Raw genomic sequence first — 17,981 nt, forward strand, 5'->3', positions numbered from 1 at the left:
GAATGTGTTTATATATTTTTAATCGAATCTGAACCGTTTTCTCCTTAGATTTCTTCTTTAGACGTGTTTCTTTGGGATGTCAGCAGTGGCGCTACTGTAGCTTTGTGATAGTGCATGAGAACAGGAAAGTGAAAAGGATTGACAGGCGGTAAGACACAGCAATGGAACTGACTTCTCTTTGTAATTTCTAAATTTCTGAACCAAGGGAAATGCAGAAAACAGCTTTCAAGTGAGCAGGGAATTTTGGGGGGAGCTTGAGCTCATGCCGGTGGCGGAGCGGCCCTGAAGGACCTCCCGGCCGGCAGGAAACGCCTCCGCGGCGGGCAGCGCTCGCACCGCCCCGGCGGGGGCGGGGGGGAGGAGAGCTCCGCGCGGATTGGCTGCGGCGGGTCGCCCAGTAAAGCGAGGTTTCATTGGTTGCGGCGGGTCACGTGAGGCGGAGGGTGCTGGCCGTTGACAATAAACATGGAGTCTATCTTCCACGAGCGGGTGAGTGAGGGGCTATGGGAGGGCAGGGCTCCATCCCCTCCGCTCCTCGCGAAGCCGTGTCCGCCCGCCTGGGGGCTGGCCGGGGGGGGGGGGGGGGGAGGGTCGCGGTGTTAGTGGGCCGGGCCTGGGGCGCTCTCTCCGCGGAGCTGTGCGGGGCAGGTCTCCGCGCCCGGCGCTGGCTCCGGAGCAGCCCGCGGGCGCGCCTCGCCTGGGCCCTGCGCGCCGCGCCGCGCTGCCCGCCCTGGCAGCCTTCCAGCGGCCGAGCTGGGGCGGCGGCTCGGCTCCCTCTGCCTCGGGGAGAGCTGCCCCCTCGCACCGTGCCGCCGGTCCCTGCGTCCCGGCTTGGCTCTGCCAAGTCTGCCGGCTTGGGAAAAGGAAATGTGATACTGGAGATCAAAGAAGGCCAGTGCCGAGGCTCGGCGTTTCCTTTCATGCAGTGACTTCCTTTCTTGGGCCTTTAAAAATGGACCTCGGCTATGGAAGAGTGCAGGCTAAAGCTGTTTCTCTTTCTTGAGAGGAGGTGAGCTTGCGTGGCTGGGAAGTGAGTGTGATGGTGGGCAGCAGCAGGCAGGACTGTTTTAGACTCTTCCTGTTGTGTTCTTTCTCCTCTTCACCTAGCCTGGCTTGGTTTGGTTGTCTGACCAGCAGGGAAAGGGAGTGCTGTTAAGGAAATCCTACTTCATGTGCAGTGTTTCTGTGCACTGAACAGTGTTTCCTGTTTTGGAGGAGAACTGCTTCTATTAACTTTTGTGACTTATCTAGGTTCCCAGATAGCAACTACTTGTGCTTCAGTGCTTTTGGAGTACTCTTGTCTTCATGTGCTTTGCCAATGTGTCAACATCTTTATCATGTCAAGTTTAATACTAATTTTTATACACCGTTCTCAAGCAAGCTAGCTGGATAACTTTATAAAAGAAACTTTAATGTTCAGAAACTTGTATAACTTGAGGAGTGTTTTCTCAAACTGGGTTTGGATAGCAGAACTTTGCAAGCACTTATGGTGTTAAACAGATGTTGCTCAGAGGACAAGTGTTAGATTTTGGTCACTATAGCCTGTGCTACTGTGGCATTGACTTCCAGTCCGGATTTGAAAATACCAAGTTCAAAACAAGTGTACCTTTCTCTCATCTAGTCTAACCTGTCACATGAGAAAATAGTAACTTAAAGTATTTTTGAGCAAATTGCTTTATTGTTTTGGGATAATAAAACTATGCCAAGGTTAAAATGTTAGAGCATAATACAGTCAAAGTTACAAACCAATTGCCATTTATAGTTGCTACTGGTTCTTATTGTGGGGTGGGGGTTTTTGTTTGTTTTAATGCTCTTGGGACATCTTGAATGTGATGTAACTATGCTTTAGTAAGTTAGCTGTGCAGTCACTAAGGTGCATGACTGCCTGTTTTAAAAATACTTGGTACTCAAATTTATCTTATTTTGTTGTAATTATCATTCTAGGGAAAATCTGACTCAACTGCTATTCCCCCCACCCCCTTAGGTGGTATTTTTTTCATCAAGTGCACTATCTCAGTTCCTCACAAGATATTGAGAATGTTGAATGTGTGTGTGCATCACTTGTACACCTCAGATATTCCAATTAAAAAAACTGAGGCATGGAAAAAATGGCATTTATAAAGGAAATAGGAATGCCTTTAGCAAAACAAAGACCTAAGCAATGTGATATTTTTTCACTGGAGAATGGCAGATGCCTAAAGTAGGCCTCCTCCAGGCTTTAGGAGCCACTATCTTAAAATTGGACCCTTGCTTTTATAAGATACAAGTGGTTGAAAATGCTAAAAGCAGCGCAGCAACTTTACATCTCCAACAAGGAGACTTCAGATTATGGAAAAAGTGGTGTTCACAAAAAAACCCTGAACTTAATTTTTCTTACAAACTGTAAGATCAGTTTTCTCTTCTGCATTTACCCTTAATATGTACAAGTCATGCATATGAAAATTAATGTTATGATGTTTTAAGATAAAACTTTTTCTGTACAAATATACAAATGCCATTTCAGTGAAACATGTTTAAATGCTGTCGTACAACTCATTTTCAAAGACCTTAATCTCTCCTTGTTCTTAAATCAATTTCGTATAGTTCTGGTGGAGAAACTTGTGATTCTTAAGCAGGTTCCTCTGCTTTAGTTGTATCATATGACCAGCAGCAGGGATGTGGTCCTGGAGGGCCTGGGACTGGTGGGGAGTCTGGAGTTTCTTGCTGTGGGAGAGCATGAGCTAGGGGGACTGTGGAGAAGGAGGTTTCTGAATTCTGCTGGACCCCAGCTGTACAGCTGGTCCAGCCTTTGCTCACTGCTTAGTTGGGTGATGAAGCCCTAGGAAAACTTCCTTATCTGGAGTAAAGGAAATCTCAGAGATTCCTGCTTTATGGGATGAACCATGGGAGATTTGTACATATGGTTTGAATGAGGCTGTCATAGAAGCTTAAAGAATATTCCTCCAAGGCATGCTCTTGTGTTTTGGGGATTTTGTTTTGTTTTTGTTTGGTTGGGGTTTTTGTTTTTGCTTTTATTCTTCAGAGTGCATGAACATTAGAGTTATTAATAAAAATAGGGAGCATTGATTAAAATGGCAAAGATGATTTCAAAAACTGATATTAATCTTATCTTGCACGTGTAGTTTAGTTATTTCTTTAGTAGCCAGTGAAAACCAATTTTTTAAAGATTTTTTTTTATGCAAAACAGCATTTTATCTGCACTAATTATGAGAATGAAAGAGCTTGACATACATCCATTCAGTTATTTTTTTTACTTATGCTACAAAGTGATAACTGGCATTTCTAATTTATTAATTTTTAATTTAGGTTGATAGTCTAAAAATGATACATTACATTTGTGTTATCTCCAGTGTGCTGGATACATAACAAAGTATCTAAAGTGTTTTGCATTTAAGTAGTTTATCAACAAAAAATATTTTCATTGTTTAAGCTGAATTGATTTTTTTTCCTCATCATCTTTCCCTTCAAGATTTTAGAATCAGTATGTTTTAGCTGCTTTTACATGGTTCCTATTCATAAACTTTATGTGTAAAACAAGCTTTACTGCTCTTCCAGCTTCTAATCACTTTCTCAGCAGTAAATGAACTGGTTATAACCTGAATTGGGTGAGTAACGTTAAATGAAAGAGAGAAATTCTGTAGATCTATGCTCTAAATCTCTTCAAAGTCTTAACAGCCTGTTTTTCTTTAGCCACATATGGAGAGCAGATTGCTGATAGTGACACCTGGCATGGAAAAAAAGTTTAATGGAACAAGAGTATGTGTTACAGAGAATGTTTGTCACTGGGAATTAGAGATCAAGAATGTTTCATTTTCATGTAGTGGTTTTGAAGAGGACAGAATCTGTTGTCCTGCTGGTCCCGAAGTCTTCGTGTGACTTAGTCATGCCATAGGCAATTTTTACATTGCTTTCTAAAATAGCATTTTTACTTGGAATTTATTTCCCTTGAAGAAATATAGTAGTATGTGGGGAGGAGAGGGTCTGTTGAACTGATGGCTTTCTGTGTGTGCATTCTAAAGCTTTCAGAGTAATACATCTGAAGAAAATATTGTATTGGGGGGTGGGGGGAGGAAACAAGGGGAGTTTGCCAGAATAAAATGGCTGAAACATTTTGCAGAGCAAAACATTAAAATGGCATTTGTGTATTTTTGTTTTGTTTTCCAATGTTAGCAAGAAGGCTCACTGTGTGCTCAGCACTGTCTGAATAATTTGCTACAAGGGGAGTATTTTAGTCCTGTTGAGTTATCCTCTATTGCACAGCAGCTGGATGAGGAAGAAAGAATGAGAATGGCAGAGGGAGGAGTGTCTAGTGAAGAATACAGAACATTTTTACAGGTAAAATCTTTTAAATTTCATGTTGCTTGATATTTGTTTCCTTGAAATATAGTACTGTGTAGTACGTACCTGATATTTTTGTGCAGTTGTAGAATGCTTATTTCCCAGGACTAAAACTTCTTAAATTTATAGCCCTTTTTGTTCAGTCATCTCAGATCTGGCATTTTCGAAGTTTGCTATAAAGCTTTACAATAATTTTATAAAAGACACATTATCTCCATCTTACAGGTAGGGAGGTCAGGCATGGCGAGAAGGATGAGAGATTTGCCACTTGTCACAGAGTAAGCCAGTGGCAGAGATGGGAACAGAACTTCTGATGCCTGTCTCTCCTCTAAGCACTGAGCATTTCTAATATAAAGGTTTGAGTTTTTTATTAATAAGCGTATTTGGGCATTGTAATTATCCTTACAGAATAGGATGCATTTAGTTGTTGCTTTAAGTGTGTGCAGTTTTCTTTTTTGCTGACCTTTTATGCTTACATCATTTTTTCTCTTTTCTCTCTCTCCCAACCTCACATTGAGCAGCAGCCTTCTGTAAATATGGATGATAGTGGATTCTTCTCAATTCAAGTAAGCATGGCTGTATACTGTGACAATTTTTTCTTTATGCAATATATGTCCTCTTTAACATAATTTAAATGCCATCAGCCTTTTCACCTGGGGGGTTGGGGCGGGGGAAGTGATGGATTTCTAAATCTTCAGAGTGTTTACCGTTAAGAGCAGTGGCTTGCAGTTCTTTTTGGGCCCTTAAAGACTTAAAAAGAAATACAGACCCCTGAATTGCGAAATCATGCCTGCTGGCAGTAAACTTGCTTTCTTGGTTGCTTCTTCTAATTACTTTGGGGTAGACCTTGGTTTCCATAAACTGCAGGTGAAAAAACAGTTGAGATGTTCTCAGATTATAGAGTACAGAGCCCTTGGCAGTGGTTGCAGAGTTAGCACTGTGATCTGCAGAACGGGAAAAGCTGCAAATATCTGTGTTCCAGTTCACTTCCTGTTATCCTACTTCTTTGCCTCATCATTGCTTTACTCAGTATTATCACAGTATTATTACAGAAGATTTTTCAAAGAGTTATTGTCAGAGTTTTACCTTTTATTTTTGAATTTGCTTGCTTACGTTTTAAAATGACATTGAAATTTCCTAAAATGTAGGAAAATCCCTATTTAAAGAAGTCATAAGGTTTGGGCAAAGTCTATAAACTGTAATAATGTCCAGGGTTTTGTTATATGACAGTTTGCAGCATAGTAGAAACAAACTTCAAATTCTTCAGTTTGATCTGAAAGTCTTGATGGATATCTTTTTAAAATGGACTACAATAGTCAGCCTAAAAAACATTAGCAGTAAACCAATATTAATGAACCTGATTTTGATAACATGCCATCCCAGTGGCGCAAGATTTCGAATAGTTGCGGTGGGAGGGGATGCCTTTGTATTGGCAGGGTGAGGGAGAGGGCACGATGGTACACTAAGGGCAGAGAGATAAAAATGTGTGAAGTGTCTGAGAAGTGGAGTTACAACTTTGTCTGGGAAACTAAGTTTTTTTTTTTTTTTTTAAACACCTCTCAGTTGAATAGTTTTGTAACTTCCCCTCAGAAGTGGTATGCATGTTATGGTGAATGTGGATTCATGACAGTTGAATAATGTTTTGAATAATGTGATTCTGAGGCTTGTTTTTCATAAAGGTACTTTAAAATCAGTTTTATGAAAACAGTATTTTTTATAGTAGCTAAAATGATTGTGCTGCTTAAACTAGTTTGACTCACAAAAAGTGCTATTTTGACAGGTTATAAGCAATGCCTTGAAAGTTTGGGGTTTAGAACTAATCCTCTTCAACAGCCCAGAGTATCAGAGGCTTGGGATCGACCCTATGTAAGACCTTTTTTCTCTTTTCTTTTTTTCTTCACTCTAATTTCATTTTACAGAAAAATAATACTGAAAATTTGTTCTAACTCTGTTTCTTTAAAATTACTATTTCAAGCCCTGTTACATTCTGATGTTTAGTTTTTAACCCCTCTGCTTGTAACTTTTGTCTTCTGGGGGTGTACACAAGCATCTGTCCTCTGTGCCTTCATGACATCTCGGTATCTGTGGCATCACAGGCACACTGAGATTTCAGTACTGTCAACGTTACAAAATGGACAACTTCCTACATATTCTAAGTTATAAAAGCAGTATAAATACTCTGTATCATCAACAGTTGTCTTAATTTTAGTATTTTAAGTTTAAATTAGTGGTAGCAAAGAATTTAAACTTTATTATGCAGTCCAATATTAGAGTATTTAATTTTATCTATACCTTTTGTTTTTCTTTTTACAGAAATGAAAAATCATTTATTTGTAATTATAAGGAACACTGGTTTACAGTTCGAAAGTTAGGAAAACAGGTGACATTGTCTTTTTTTTATTTAAAAATTGACTTCAGAGTGGGGGTGGAAAAAATGGCTGCAATGAGACCATGTGTTGGCCTTTTGCAGGCTTTTGCTGAAATTTGCCTTAGCAGTATCCCATTGGAGGAAAAAAAAAAAGAGGGGGAAAAAAAAAAGTTGAGTAAACTTTTGTTGTCACAAAGACACCAGGCAGATTTGAGTGTTAGTCTGGGGAAAGATCTTATGATCAATTCCCCAGTGAATCTGTGTCATCTAGGAAACTGCAGTTCAAGTAGAGTCTGTGTAACATCTAAGTCTTCCTTTCTTTCCCACATGAAAAATAGTGGAAAAAGTCATGCATGTGACAAGAAGATCTTGGGCATGGTTTAGGATCCCTGTGGCATGCAAGTTTATTTTAATGCACTAAATTTTTGACCCTGTAAAAATAAGTTGCCAGTAGTGTTTTGCTCTTTCGCATGGCCAGTGGGTATAAGGAAAAGTTCATTAATACATTATATCTTTTAATATGTATGATTGCCAATATTTAAGAGTATTCATAAGGATAAGGTTGGAAGAAAGTAGAAGCACAGCTTTCCACTACTTTAGAAAACTTTCTGAAGCAATTGCATTAGAAATGAGAGACAATTTTTGAAGGTGAGGGATGGCCATACAGATATGTGATGCATATATCATTACTCAACAGTCACACCCTTTTATCTTTTAATACCCAGTGCAGTGTTTATTTCAGTAGCCAGTCATTGTTCTGGATCATTCTCCATAAGCTTTCATACAACATAAATGGGGTTTTTCTTTATTATTATTAAGTTATAGAAAACATTCATGAAATCAACTTTTTAATTCTACAGTAGTGGACAAGAGTCAGTTTAGCTGTTTGGTCTGTTTTGCAAGTGGTGGTCACCTATGTTGTCATCCAGATAAAAAAAATATATATATAAATAAATATATATAAATATATATATATAAAACTTTACTTTTGAATAGAGAAACTCTCTGCCTCAATCCCTAGTAGGGCACTGCAGTGTTCTCATGTTTCTATTTTTAAAAGCTGGATGGAACATTAAGCCTTCTAGGAAACCTTCTTAGAAAACTAAAATTGAAGCAGAAGTTGGTTTGGCGGCTTTGGAGAATTCATGCTAGAAAATTATTCAAGCTAACAAAAGAGTAAAACATGTTATGTTGCAGTTAGCTTTAATTAGAACTGATAGCTGGGAAGGTTACAGAATATTACTGGCTCTTCTGGTTTAGTTTCAAAGTATGGCTGATTTTTTTTTTTTTTTTTTTTTTTCCCCAAGCAAAATGCTTAAAAGCATGGGGAAAATTCCTTATTATACGTACAACTATGTAGGCTGGAATTCTGTGAGGTGTCGTTCTAGCCTAAAACTTTAAGTTGGAGTGGGGGCATCTTTTTCTTGCAAATATTGGCTTAGTGATTTGACCCAATTCTTTTCTATTACATTTATAGCAAAATAAGTTACCCACATCATCTTCTTCCTCATTCCCTTTTAAATGTTTGGCTGTAATCTGTCCATCATACTTGCATGCATAATCTTCTAATTCTCCTTCCCCACTCCAACACTCTTTGTGTTCTTACCTCTTTCTAGTGATAAAGGGCTTTTCTTGAGTGAGAAAGTAAGTGAATGAATGACAGAATGGTAGATAGCCACTTACCTGTTTTCCAGGTGAATTACAGGATGGGCCTGACTGCAAGTGTATGAATACATATGTTCAATATATTATTGGAAGTTTGGGCAGAGAGATCTTTTTTTGTAGAATGGAGACTGAGTTCTCCTTCTGCCATCTTAAATGGTCCTTCTTGGTTAAAATATAGTAATATTGAACGGGTATGGTATATATTAAGAAAAAAAGTCTTCAAATTTAGCATGGTATGTATGGAGTTTTAAAGGTAGAATATTTTTCCATCCATATGGAGTAAATTTTTTTCTCTAGTAGAAGTATTAGAAATGATTCATTACCCTGCTCAGGGAACTCTGGGACTGCTCAGGGAGTAATCTGTGTATATTTATCTCAAGTCTCACCTATTGTAATATTATGCTGTGTTATCGACATATTAAATTCAAGTTGATTTTTCTTGCTTGATTAATTTTTTAATTAAAAAAATGCTCTCAGAGAATTAAACAGTGTTATTTTCAGCATCACCATCTATTAAAGGCAGCGTGCTTAAAATGCCTTTAACAGAAAATAGTCAACTTTTCTTCACTTTCCTGTCTCTATTAATATAATAGGATATACTATGGACTTGTGAAGGTCTTATTCCTTCTGAATATCAATTTCTGAGCAGTTTTAAAACCAGTATTAAGTAGTATTTTAAAAATTATGGCTGAAATAATTCTTCTACCATTATATTTAGATTTTTTTTCTGTTTTTTTTAACGTTTGTTTGCTTGGTACTAGTTACTGCATGCTCTCTCCCGTTACTGAACGCTTTCTCACTTCAGATCTCTTGTTGGCTGAAGAGTATTTTAAGGGTAACCTTTAGCAGTATAGGTATTGTGCTTCAAAAGACTTTTAATTTGATAATTCATTTTATTAGATTGAGTCAGATATTCCATCATAGAAAATGACCACATTGTACAGAAATGGATTACCAAGTAATCTTCATGCTAATTTGTTCTCTCAAACCTTTTTTTTTCTTAATTACAGTGGTTTAACTTGAACTCTCTCTTGATGGGTCCAGAACTAATATCAGATACATATCTTGCACTTTTCTTGGCTCAATTACAACAGGAAGGTAATAGTAACTTGCAGATGTTAAATCTCATTAATAAAAAGTAGGTAATAATCATTATTTGTTAGACCTTTTGTATTCAGTTAATTACCCTTAGCTTTGTGATTGAAATAGTGAAATAATCCAAGTTCTTATAATGAAAGGTAGAGCCTTATATTGTAATAAATCATGCATTGTTGTCTTCCATGTAGTGTACATTTTAGAATATTTATGCATGCACCTTATGTTATAGACTTATAATTTATTTTTCTCAGGTTATTCCATATTCGTAGTAAAAGGTGACCTGCCAGACTGTGAGGCTGATCAGCTATTGCAGATGATTCGGGTACAGCAGATGCAGCGACCAAAATTAATTGGAGAAGAGACAGCACAGTCAAGAGAACAGAGGTAAAGTAAATAGAGATTTCATTTCAGTAATGTTCAACATGTTTGGTTTTCATGACTAGTACCTACATGGACACAAAACCTTTAAGAACGCTTGTGAAGTAGTTATAAATGTCTTCAGTGCATTGTTTACTACTATTGCACACAATAAAACCAAATTAGTAGAGCATAGAGTATTTGTAAGAGGACCAAAATTACTGTAATAAGAATTCAGTGTTTCCCTGTGTGTATGTATTGTGTAATGCAGACCTTAATTGCATGGTTACAATATCTTTCCATTTACAGTGGAGTGCATCAATCTTACCAAGCTATGGTTAATATTAAACTGATCTAGAATTAAGATTGGCTTGTGCATTCCATCGTAAGTAGAAAAACATGATAATCCCATAACTGAGTTCAACATCACTATAAATCATGTTACTCTCTTTTGGCATAACTTCACTGTAAATGTTGCAGCAGTGCTGTATTGTGATACATATTACTAATATAAAATGCATTCTTAGCAGCATAAAGAACTACTGTTGCAGTAATTTTATCACATTTCCACAGTGAATAAATTGCATACTGATTTTTTTAAAAAAAAAAAAAAAAAAGCTTAGGCTTCTTTTTGTTTTCAGAAGAACTAGTTCATTACCGTTTCTTCCATTTGGTATGTAAAATACAGTCTTGTAAATTGATGGTATAAGAACAACAAACTACTTGGTTGTGATGTGAAAAGCATGTATAGTTTAGCGTGAAGTCCTCAAAGCTTCCTAAGGAAAAGACCACCTGCACTATTTTCTGTCAGCATAACTGAATAGCATAGGTTCAAAAAACATAGTGTTACTGCTTTTTATAGCATTATAGCTCTTGTAGCTTTTCCTATAGAACAGATTCTTGTCAACATACTGCAACCCTCAAACAATGCATATATGTTCATTTTTACAGCTGAAAGAGCTATGCTTGCTTTTGTTGTTCAGGTAGAAATGAAAAATTTGTGATTACATGACAGGAATTATCACAATAGAAATGGGTTTTTTTCGAAGCTTAAAAAAAAAGTAATTATATCAATACAAAATATTTCTGTTAAATCTCACAATAAAAATTAACATTATCTCTGACTGAATGTTTTAAATGCATCAACTTTACAGGCTGCCCAAAAGTGATGTGGACCAAGCAATAGAGGTTAACCATCCTTTTGATGGAACAGGCATGTTAGATGAAGATGAGGAGAATTTTCAAAGAGCCCTGGCTCTAAGTAGGCAGGAAATTGATATGGAAGATGAAGAAGCTGATCTTCGTAGAGCCATTCAACTCAGTATGCAAGGTGCAGTGGTTATTTAAATGTCACTTGAAATATTCTTACTGGTTATGGTACAGTGGCTACCAAAATCTGTTTTGGTCAGCCACTTCTTCTTCATGCTTTAGGCTCTCTGAAAAGACTGGCTTTGAGGCATGGAATAATAATCCAGTCTTTCCTGTAGCTGTCTCCTTATGGCTTTTTGAAAAGTTGCCACTTTTCATGTTAGCATTCATCATTGGGAAGCAAAAATGAATTGTCAAATGGTGGCAGGAGGGAAGGGGAAACAGTCCTAAGGTGAGGAGAAACAGCAGCAGTGAAGTTAGCCTCGGTGCTTATTTTACCAAAAGTCTCTTTCCTCCTGCCAAGTTTGAAGAGAGGGTTTTAAACTATACTTTGTTTCCAAACTCCATTTCACTGCAATTAGTGGACTAAAGCATCACCTTCTGCTTTTAGGGAGTCGTCGAAGTGAGTTCTTGGACTCGGTACCACAGAATTTTCCACAGTCACCTCACACCAGTCAGTCAGACTCCCTTTCTTCAGAAGAACTGCGAAGGAGAAGACAAGCATATTTCGAAAAGTAAAGTAGCTGATAGAAAACTAAAATTGCAAGTGGAAGCAAATGTCTTATTATTTAGTGATTTTTGGGGGAGTGTGTGGGTTTCTGGCTGAGGTCCGGCTTAACCTTTATCTCCTAACAAGATTTCTTAATGGTACCTGAATTTCACTGTTCCCAGATAGTAGGAATGAGATACTATGAAGTAATGACTGGAAAGAAAACTATAAATAAAAGGAGACCTGCTAGTAATGCAACATTTGCAGTCTTGTGAATGAAAGAAAACGGGCATGGTATAAAAGTATTTTTGCATGAAGTCTTGTAAATAATTGAGAATTACTTTCCTGGAGGAAAATATTCTTACTCTAAGATTCTGCTTCTGGTAAAGAGGCATCTAATGTGCATCACATGAAAGAGCTCTAGATGGTATTTTTCTGTTTTGCAGTATTCTTAATATATAATTGCACATTCTTAATATATAATTGGTGTATGGTTGTAGCTTTTACTTACCTCTATCTCCTAAAGATTGAGCAAATTAAGACTCAAGAGAAATGCCAGGGGTTGGAGACATTCCATGAGAGGATAACAATGCTGAAATCTGAATTCTGGGAAAATAGGAATGTAATGTTGGGAGAGTAGATACCTGGAGGTTAGCAGGGGGGCACAGCTGAAAGGACTTAGGTGCAGGAGTGTTACTGTAGCAAACAATAGGGTATATTTTTCACTCTTGACCTTCCTTACAATGAAATAGACTTGTAAGGTGGAAATTCTTCAGATTCTGTTCTGACAGTAAGAGAGAATAAGACATTACCAGTGTAAACCTCTGCTTAGGTTGCTCCTATAGGGTGCTGTTAATTCTAAAAAAACAATAGACGCATTCTTCATGTTTGTTCAAAAAAAAAAAAGTTACTGTTTTTTCCATAGTACTTTAAAGTACCTTGGCATAATTGATATTTTTTTCAGAGCCAAGAAAAAGTCTAGGACAAAATGCTACAAGCAGTGACAAAATCTTTGTAACTTTCAATTTTATTACAGAAAAAGGAATTAGTCTATCATACAGTATGCAAGTTTACAATATTATGCAAAATGCCTAAATTTTAAAATTTCCTTTTTACAGTTCTAGAAACCACCATTATAAAATTAGGTGATAGTTTCATTTCTTCTGCTTTAACTGCTATTCAAACTGTCAAAAGACATAGTACACTGAAGTGAATGCCTGATATAAAAGCCGAAGAATCTTACTTCCATATCAGATTTGTATGTTTTGTGTGTGTGTGTGTTTGTGTGTGTGGTTGGTTGGGTTTTTTCCTCAAAGTATAAAGGTATAACTGTACATGATACTAAAAACATTGAACTAGATCTCATATTGATGTTAATTTTATTCTTTTATAAATTTGTAACTTTCAGGCAGCAACAGCAGCTACGGCAGCAGGATCAGACCCAAAGTCTACATGATAAGCCAACTAGAAGTTCAAGCACCCTGGAAGCTGACCCAGGTATTCCTTTTTTAAACTTACTTCTAATGCTGATATAGCTATAGCGTTTTGGGTTTTTTCTTTTTTTCTCCACTATTGTATTTTGTCCTGTTCTCATCTTCCTCGTCTACCTACTTCCTCCCTGCAACAGCTGTTCAGGCTATATATGCATCACAGCTGTTACCCTTTTGAGCAGTGAAGGAGAGGATCACTTTCTTGAAAAGCCTGTTCTCGATTGAATGTAAATATCCTATTTCAAAACATACAGCACCACCACTAGTCGACTTGAGTTCTGGGTTTGCTTTTTGTTGTTTCATTTGCACTGAGCAAGTGTAGCAAATCATAATCTGTAATGGGATTTGTGCCAACAATTTGTTTTCTAAATGACTTTACTTTTTTGTAACATCTTCATAAAATTTTATGCGCTTGGAGAAATATCTGACAATCATTACAATTTTCTTAGTAGAAAATAAGTATGTAAACCGTATTAAGTATTGGTGATACAAAATTAACATCTATTACTTGTTATAGACTGACCATGGAAAGCTAAGTGCAAAATGTTCAATGATAGTGATAGAAAACAAACCCAAACAACTTTGGGGGGGTTGAGGGGAGAACACGGATGTAGACAAAAGGAACAAAGAAGGTAGTCAGCTACAGTTGAGCACTAGCTCTGTGTATTTACTATAAATTGTATATGTTTATTTTCTTTAGGAGGTGATATGAGTGAAGAAGACATGCTTCAAGCAGCCATGAATATGTCTCTGGAAACTGTTAGAAACCACTTGAATACAGAAGAGAAGAAATGACATCACAACTTTTTTTCCTCTGTTGTCAAAACACTAAAACTCCATTGTAATTTTAATGTGTGGATGTTGCAAAGCAGGGTTCATTTCAGAGCTGTGGAAGCAGGAATGAAAAGGGGGCAAGAAGTCAGAGGCTTAGAGGGAATCTGCAAATACCAAGAAGATTGCACTGTTCTAGAGAATTATAGCACTCCTACTACAGAACATCTGTTCACAAGAGTAACTATATTAAAATCATTTGAACTATTAACATGAACAAAGTTAGATACATGTAAGAAGTTAGTAGCTGTAGCTTGCATTTAAAAAGCAAGATTAAATTCTTTTGAAGAAGTCCACACAATCTGTAAATTAGGGGGAAAAAAAACTGCATCAACTGATTTTCTTCACTTACGCAAAAAAATACATACAAATTATATATTGTGCTTATAAATTACTCCTTTTTGGATGAAAAAAAAAAACCACCCATTTTACATGGCGAAAAAGAGTTCTGTTTATCTTAGGTAACTTTATTTTGTGATTTTTCTCAGGCACGACTTGATAACGTTAATTTTTTTGGTCCTGCTATCCAGTTGTGAAATGACCTATTCGATAAGAGAAACCTGACTCCCGAAACCTGAATTTAGTGCTTGGCAATTCAAGAGAAAATTGTTGACTATAATGTTACTCCTAAATCTTTTAATGGCTTCTGACATTCTAACATTTCTTGTTTTTACTTTCAGTTCTATCTATGAAGTCTTTAGATCCATAAAGTAGGGTTCTGGCTTTCCCATTTTGTGTTTGGGCAGATAGCTCTCTTTAAATGCCCTGTCTAGTTATGCCATTGTCTCTACCAGCATAGTAATATGTAATCAGTTGGGTTAACAGGTTTTTTGTTTGTTTGTTTTTTACCTCTTCTGGAGTCTTTCTTTATTTTTTCCCCCTTTCTTTAAGCTCAGCCCTTCATTCTGGCCTCTCAATGTGATAAAGTTGTAACTGAGTCTAGGAGAAAGGAGAAGTGGAAGATTTAGGTGCCATAAAATCAGTGCCACACACAAGGTGCATTCCTGCAGTCTGAAATGATCCCTGTGCAAGTAGCTCTTTTAAGACTGAATATTTATGTCTGTGTGGATGTTCTTTCTGAAATGCTTTTTATGAGTGTGTGTCGGAATGTTGCAGCTTTTTCAGGAATGGCCTTTATTCATGCACCTTACAATTTTTTTTATCATGCTATTTCTGATCCTGAGGAAAATTGGGGAACAAAGTATGGGAGCTAGCTTATTCTATTGTAAGACATTTACTCTGATATCCAGGATGAATGTGTACTAGGGTGACAAAACTTGATTTTCAACTTTAGTGCAGCAATTCAGATGCATTTAATTTTCCTATATGGTGCTTGAAATACAAATTCTGTTTACATATAAGTTATATGGAAATATGTTGTGGATCCAGTGTGCAAGCTGTACTCCATTAACAGCACAGGCATTCTAAGAATAATCTTTTGAAAATAAGCCTAAATTCCTTATCAAAATACTCTAAAGTTATGTTGTTGCACAGTAGTAACATTTAATTAAAATTATTATTAACTGCAGGGTAGTTGGAGGGAAACATACATTCAGCATCTAGTAGTACTGTACATGAAAGGGCTTTTACCTCTCAGTAAAGATTTGTTTACAGCAATGATTTCTTGATAGCTTAGAATATTATTATAATAAATGGGCTAAATTCTGTTTTCCTGTGTGCTGCATTTCCACTGATGTCAGCAGAACCACTTGTATGCGTAAGGCAATATAGATTTTTGCCACGGGACAGCACTACTTTTCAAAAATTGATTTTAAATTTTATCACTCTTTTAATGATCCTGTTATGCACATAATTAACTTCCTGTAATGTATCATCTCAAATAACATATCAAAATAATAAAGCCAAACCATGGCTTAAAAAAATTATATGTAGGCATATGCCGTTTTGAAATGCTGCATTTTTCAGGATGTAGATTTTTGCTTTCAGTTTGAAATTTACATGAAACTGAATCTGTAAAGCACTGAATTACCTTTTTGCTTGTCTGGAAATTATTCACAGCTTTAATTTCCCTTCCTTTGTTGTGCCATAAACTGATTTTTGAATTAAGATTTTCCTTTCTATAAATAGGTATAGGCTGGCAAAGCTTTTTAAGACTTACTTGATATCAGTACTTGGAACTTGGTACCTTATCCTCTGTTATAAGAATATCATCATCAAAATTTATCATTTATATAGCTATATAGTATAGCATTCCTGTACTTAAAAACCACTAAGCCCATCGAACTGCATTAACTATAACCCAGTGACAATTACATGTTTTCATAATCACTAAAGCATGGAATCTTACATTTGAATCTTCCTATCATTTTTCAAATCACTTCATCACCCAAGTGTTTTAATATGTAAGGAATATAAAGTAAGAGTGCCTGAATCACAACCATGTGAATCAATTACACGGCTAACCGTATTCCTTTCTGTGCAGAAACTGTCATTCTGCAAATACCAATTTGATGTTTGGAGGAATGTCAAGTTCACTCAAGTAGGTGAAACTGCTTAGTCAGTCAGTTCAGAGGTAATGTTTTAAGCTATGTACGTTAACTGCACCAAAGGAAAAGACTAATATTGTCTGTTGACAATATACATTTTATAACCGAGATCTAAACTTCAAGATGTGTGGACCTGCCAAGAAGCTGTCAATAAAAAGCTGATCTCATTTGCTTGGTGTGCATTCTTTTAGTAATAAGCACTTCTCAATTTGGCTGAACTAGGACGTGTAAGGTGTTTACTAATTTAGAGCCTATTCCTAGTGTTACCCATTCAGGGAAGCTAAAGGTTTTTCTCCTCAGTTGCAGTTCTGGCCAAAGTCTATTTTAAATTAGCATAATATTTTTAATTGCAGTATGATATCTGAAGGAACTTTACATCTTACTCATCCAACAGACTTTACTTTTTTGCTCACAGTGAATGGTCCATGTGGCATCATTTATGTTTTTCTGCCTACAGAAACAGAAGGGGTAGGGGGAATGAGTGATAGTCATGTTGGGTATCTTACGAAGTTAAAGTTCTTTAAGTGTAATTCTGTAAACTGCTCTGCTTTTGTAATGAGGGCAGGAAAAAAGTGTTTACAGTCAGACTGCAGTCATGCTTGAATGCAATTACTGTTATGTGCTGCTGATATTTATATGAATTATATAAATGTTAAAATTTTTCTGAGTTTGAAACTAATCTGCTTTATGATACTGGCTTGCTCTCCTATGCTTGAGCTTCTTGTGCCATCCAAACATCTTTAACAAAAGAGAAGCAGTGGGTTGCATACATATTTCACTTAAAATGTACTTCTTCATGTTGTTATTTTGCAGACTTCAGACTTCAACTAGTGTATAAACCTCTGGGTTAGAGTGACACTTTAATACTAATATGAAGATAAATCTCAGATATTCTTTAATATTGGACTAATGCATCTGTTATAAAATGGTAGGTAGTGGAGATGAGGGCCATGTTTAAAACGTCTTCTGCACATGTCTAGTAAAATAATTCTATCTCAGACATTGTCACTTTCAAGTTGCTCTGTTTTATTACAAAACTGGCAATTATTTTTAAAATTGAACAAGAAAGGGTTCCTGTTATTCTAAAACATCTGAAACTTTCTGGAATTTAGTTAGTGTTGCAAACCTCATGCTGAAAACATACAAATGGTGGTGTATTATTGTACAATTCATACTACTAGCACATACTTTAAGATTGGTTTTAATGGACTCAAAAAAAAAAAAAGGGGGGGGGAATTGAAATGGAAACTTTTTTTGTGTTCAGATGTTAAATTAGCTATCACTCATTTGATAAGCCACTGCTATCTTATATTAAACAATTCCTCAGAGATTTGCATAGTTACTCATAAATCATTAAAAACACTCTAACAGGGAATATGCACTCTCCACCTACACATAGCAATCAGTTGTTCAAATAAGACTAATACTTAATACATTTAAACTGGCCCAGTCTAAATGTGCATTCAAAT

General features: G+C 36.6%; 1 protein-coding gene across 4 annotated transcripts; it reads left to right on the forward strand.

Moving 5' to 3' along the window:
- The first annotated feature begins 23 nt into the window (after nucleotides 1-23).
- ATXN3 (ataxin 3) lies at nucleotides 24-16,679 on the forward strand. Of its 4 annotated transcripts, XM_026111727.2 has the most exons (12): nucleotides 155-489; nucleotides 927-1,009; nucleotides 4,171-4,335; nucleotides 4,860-4,904; nucleotides 6,119-6,204; nucleotides 6,652-6,718; nucleotides 9,382-9,469; nucleotides 9,721-9,853; nucleotides 10,981-11,156; nucleotides 11,586-11,709; nucleotides 13,093-13,181; nucleotides 13,875-16,679. In XM_026111727.2, exons 3-12 carry the CDS (start codon nucleotides 4,282-4,284, stop codon nucleotides 13,967-13,969), a joined length of 957 nt encoding a protein of 318 aa, XP_025967512.1. In that variant the 5' UTR covers nucleotides 155-489; nucleotides 927-1,009; nucleotides 4,171-4,281; the 3' UTR covers nucleotides 13,970-16,679. The 4 variants fall into 4 exon arrangements, with proteins under 4 accessions (XP_025967520.1, XP_025967512.1, XP_025967505.1 ...); XM_026111735.2 differs by lacking the exons at nucleotides 155-489; nucleotides 927-1,009 and adding an exon at nucleotides 24-148; XM_026111720.2 differs by lacking the exon at nucleotides 927-1,009.
- Nucleotides 16,680-17,981: the final 1,302 nt, after the last annotated feature.

The sequence above is a fragment of the Dromaius novaehollandiae genome, chromosome 5 (genome assembly GCF_036370855.1).
Source record: "Dromaius novaehollandiae isolate bDroNov1 chromosome 5, bDroNov1.hap1, whole genome shotgun sequence".
Classification (NCBI taxonomy): domain Eukaryota; kingdom Metazoa; phylum Chordata; class Aves; order Casuariiformes; family Dromaiidae; genus Dromaius; species Dromaius novaehollandiae.